Source organism: Mus caroli, unplaced genomic scaffold (assembly GCF_900094665.2).
Source record: "Mus caroli unplaced genomic scaffold, CAROLI_EIJ_v1.1 scaffold_21524_1, whole genome shotgun sequence".
NCBI classification, from domain to species: Eukaryota; Metazoa; Chordata; class Mammalia; order Rodentia; family Muridae; genus Mus; species Mus caroli.
Window position 1 is genome coordinate 1,038 of NW_018391451.1, and position 5,078 is coordinate 6,115.

Consider the following 5,078-nt stretch of genomic DNA (forward strand, 5'->3'; position numbering starts at 1 on the left):
TGGCTACTGCATCTACTCCTGCCTACAAGTTCCTACCCTGTGTGAGTTTCTGTCTAGACTTCCTTTGATGATGAACAGCAATTTGGAAATGTAAGCTATGAAAACTCTTTCCTCTCCAACTTACTTCTTGGTCATGATGTTTTCTACAGGAATATAATCTCTAAATAAGACTCCATTCCAGCATAAAATTGATAGTATTAACACCAAGGCAGTAGTAATAAAAGGCAGTTGTAATATATTTATTGATAAATGTGACAAAGAAGGGATTAGTTTGAAATTAAAAATTACTCTATAAAAGCTCAAGCACTAAAATCACAATAACCTTCATTGAGATTATATCTCACAAATCCCAATATTCTACCATACTGAAATATACAGAACATTAATCAACATGCTTATACAAAAATATTTATTAATATTATTTTGGTTTAAATGCATACATATTAAAATATAATTTCTCTAGTGAGTTTGAAAATGAATTCTATATGATTATTCATAAGTGATATCAGATTAATGCTGGGTGAAAGATTTTTTTCATATTTTTTATAAAATAATTTCATATGAATATAACAATTACTTCAAAGTAAGGGTTTCCAATTCCTACTATGTATAATATTACCTTGTAGGCATTCACTGAAGAGCAAGGTTTCAACACAGTTTAAATTCTTATAACGATATTTAACATTTAAAAATATGATATTTCTATGTAAATACTTAGAAAGTAATTACATATCAAGTTTGCTGCATGAATCTATTTTATGTGAGTTTTGAGCTTTTGCTAAATGATTTGCCATATTGTTTACATTTGTAAGGTTTCTCTCCAGTATGCATGCTGAACTGTGTTTTGAAGATATGATTATTGTGAATAAATTTACATAAGCTTTACATTAAGAACTTTTGTCTCCAAAATGAATTCTGTAATGACTTTGACGAGAGGTCTTGGGGGACCAGGAAAATTTTTTCCCACATTCACTGCACTTATAAGGCTGCTTTCCCATATGGATTTTTTGATGTACTTGGAGAGTTGAGGACAAGAAAAGAGACTTGCCAATTCTTTTCATTTGTGAAGATTACCTCTTATATGGATTCTGTAGTGAACTTGACATTTTGATGATCGTTTAAAGGATTTCCCACATTCATTACATTTGTAAGGCTTCTCTCCTGTATGGATTCTGTAGTGAACTTGACATTTTGATGATCGTTTAAAGGATTTCCCACATTCATTACATTTGTAAGGCTTCTCTCCTGTATGGATTCTGTAGTGAACTTGACGATTTAAGGACTGGGTAAATGATATGTCATATTGATTATATTAGTAAAGTTTGTTTCCAGTATGGATTTGGTCATGAAATTTAAGATCTGAGGACTGTGTAAAGATTTGCCACATTTAATACATTTTTAAGATGTATGTCTAGTATGGATTCTGTGGTGAACTTGAAGAGATGAGGAATCTGTAAATGATTTACAACACTTATTACATTGGTAAGGTTTGTTTTTATTATGGCTTTTGTGGTGAACGTTAAGTTGGGAAGACTGGGTAAATGATTTTCCATAATTATTACATTCATAAGGTTTGTCCCCCATATGGATTCTCTGGTGAACTTTAAGATTTGAGGACTTTGTAAAAGATTTCCCACAATCATTACATTTGTAAGGTTTGTCCCCAGTATGGATTCTCTGGTGAACTTTAAGATATGAAACCTGGGTAAAAGATCTGCCACATTCATGACATTTGTAAGGCTTGTCTCCAGTATGTAATCTCTTGTGAACTTTAAGACTTGAGGACTGGGTAAAAGATTTGCCACATTCATTACATTTGTAAGGTTTGTCTCCAGTATGTAATCTGTGGTGAACTTTAAGACTACAGGACTTGGTAAATGATTTCCCACACTCATTACATTTGTAAGGTTTGTCCCCAGTATGGATTCTCTGGTGAGCTTTAAGATATGAAACCTGGGTAAAAGATTTGCCACATTCATGACATTTGTAAGGCTTTTCTCCAGTATGTAATCTCTTGTGAACTTTAAGACTTGAGGACTGGGTAAAAGATTTGCCACATTCATTACATTTGTAAGGTTTTTCTCCAGTATGTAATCTGTGATGGTCTTTAAGACTTGCTGAATACTTAAAAGATTTCCCACACTCATTACATTTGTAAGGTTTGTTTCCAGTATGGCTTCTATGGTGAACTTTAAGATGTGAATACCATGTAAAAGATTTGCCACATATATTACATTTGTAAGGTTTGTCTCCAATACGCATTCTGTGGTGATGTTTAAGCTGTGAGAGGTAGGCAAAAGATTTGCCACATTCATTACATTTATAAGGTTTGTCTCCAGTATGAAATCTGTGGTGAATTTTAACACTTGACAAATATGTAAAAGATTTCCCACATTCATCACAATTATAAGGTTTGTCTCCAGTGTGGATCCTGTAGTGAACTTTAAGACTTGAGGACCTTGTAAAAGATTTCCCACATTCATTACATTTGTAAGGTTTGTTTCCAGTATGTAATCTGTGGTGAACTTTAAGACTTGAGGACTGTGTAAAAGATTTCCCACATTCATTACATTTGTAAGATGTCACTCGAGTAGAAATTCTGCAGTGAGCCTTAGGATTTGGGGATTGAGTTCTCTCAGGAAGAGTATCTGGAGCTTCCTTATCTGTTTCAAGAATGAAACAAATGTGTTTTACAAACTGATAACTTCCATAAAAACATATTTCACACTCTTCACTACCAGCAGTATATTCGCTGAATTTTTTCTATATAGCACTGAAAGGTCATTACACGCAAATCTTTCTGTTATTTCATCCTGGAAAGAATCCTGTGGCTTTGGAAATAGCTTTTCTGTCTGATCACAAGACAGAGCCAAAATTAATGAGAACATGTCATTATATGTCATTTTACAATTGGTTGAAAATAATATACATGCATAATGTATGAAATAGCACCAATCTGAGGATCATGGCAAAAGCATTCAGCACAGAATTGCAACAAATTTATTCAAAAGAAATAAATGGTATAAACATAATATATGTTAGAAGATATTAATGAAATACATGATATATTTTCATATGTATGAACTTCATCATAATTACATAGTATAAGAGATAACAAAAAATTTTTTGCAGCTAGCATACATTAATAAATGAAAATCTCCACATTAAGAGACTCAATGAACAATATGAACCCAAATCATCTATCCAATGAAAGAATGATGAAAAGGAGGTACGAGAATACCTTTTTAATAATGTGATACTAATGTAAAATTAAACATTAGATTTAAAATCAGTGAGAATATTTATTTAAAACAAAACAGGTATTTATGCCTGGAGCTGACCCTGTGCCACAGCCCTCCATAATCAAATCTTACTGGGAGGGAGCTGGTTTCTCAAGAGTTCTGACACACCTGATAGCACAGTTAAGACCACACACATGCATACTACTACTACTACTACTACTACTACTACTACTACTACCATCTAAATAACAGCAATTATTAATCACTGGTCAATACTATCCTGCAACATAAATAGACTCAATTCCCCCAGTTAAAAGACAAAGGCTACCACAGTGCAAGTAAGTGTAGGACCCATCATTTTTCTGCACAAACAAAACATATCAGAAACAAAGATAAGCACTAAATCAGAGAAAATGACTGGAAAACATTTTCTAAGCAAATGGACCCATGAAATTAGCTGGAGTATTCATCCCAGTATCAAATAAAATTGAAATTCAATCAAAATTAATAAAAATATAGAAAAGGACACTTTATATTTTATGAAAGGAAAAAGCCATGAAGGTCACTTCACAGTCCTGAATATATATGCCAAAATGCTGGGGCAACCACATTCATAAAATAACATTACTAAAGCTTAAATCACATTCCAAACCAACATTTTAAGAGTGGGCAATTATAACACACACTATCACCAGTGCTGATGTGATTAAAAGAAATACTAAATAGTAGAATAATGAAAATAATAGACATAAGGAGTCAAGTGGACCTAACATATGTGTACAGAATATTTCACCAAAATAAAGTATACACACACATATACTCCATTTAAAAGCTCACAGGACTTTCTCCCAAACTGACCATGAACTCAGTAACAACGTAAGCAGTAGGAGACAGAAAAAGACTGAATTAACATCTAGCATGTTTTCAGAGCCCTGTGCATTCAAAATGGAATTTAATAAGATTCAGGCATCATAATGCCTACAAACTCAAAGGAATTGAATAATTATCTACTCAATGACCATGGGTCAAAGATGAAAGGAAAAAAGAGAGAAAGAAAGAAAGAAAGAAAGCAAGAAAGAGAGAGGGAAGGAAGGAAGAAGTTGAAGACTTTGTAATTCATTGACAAAAAGGAAGGTAGACCATGCCCAAACTTATGGGACACAATGACAGCACTGCTAAGAGAAAAGTCATGCCTCTAAATGCTGTCTTAAAGAAAATGGACACATCTCTTACTAGCAATTTAACAGCATACTTGAAAGCTCCAGAACACAAGATATAAACACACCAAAGGGGAGTAGATGGCAAGAAATATACAAACTCATGGGAAAAAAACCAATTAATTGCAAATAAGCGAATACCACAAAAAAAAAATCAACAAAAACAAGACTTGGAGCATTTGAAAAATCAAAAGGATATACAAATCCTTAGCCAAAGTAAAGGAAAACCAGGGAGTCCATACCCCAAAACAAGAAAATCAGAAAATGAAAATGGGGCATAACAATAGACACTGAGGAAATCCATATACTATTTGGGTCTTATTACAAAAGCCTGTATTACATAAAACTGGAAATTCTAAACGAAATGAACAAATTTCCAGATTAATTACACTTACCAAAATGAAATTAAGATTAGGTAAGCAATCTAAAAAGACCCATAACTCCTTAGGAAATAAAGACATCATGAAAATCTCAAAACAACAAATACAACAAGAACAAAAACAACAAAAACTCAGGACCAGATGGTTTTAGCATAAAATTCTTTATTTATCTATTTATTTATTTATTTTATTTTTTATTTTTATTTTATTAGGTAATTTCCTCAATTACATTTCCAATG

At 32.6% G+C, this 5,078-nt stretch overlaps 1 protein-coding gene across 1 annotated transcript; it reads right to left on the reverse strand.

The window, feature by feature from the left end:
• Positions 1 to 887: 887 nt before the first annotated feature.
• On the reverse strand, positions 888 to 2,903 carry LOC110289190 (zinc finger protein 665-like). The gene is given in 4 exon segments (XM_029473945.1): positions 888 to 1,023; positions 1,107 to 1,266; positions 1,368 to 2,663; positions 2,789 to 2,903. Coding segments are annotated over 4 exon segments (1,707 nt in total).
• Positions 2,904 to 5,078: the final 2,175 nt, after the last annotated feature.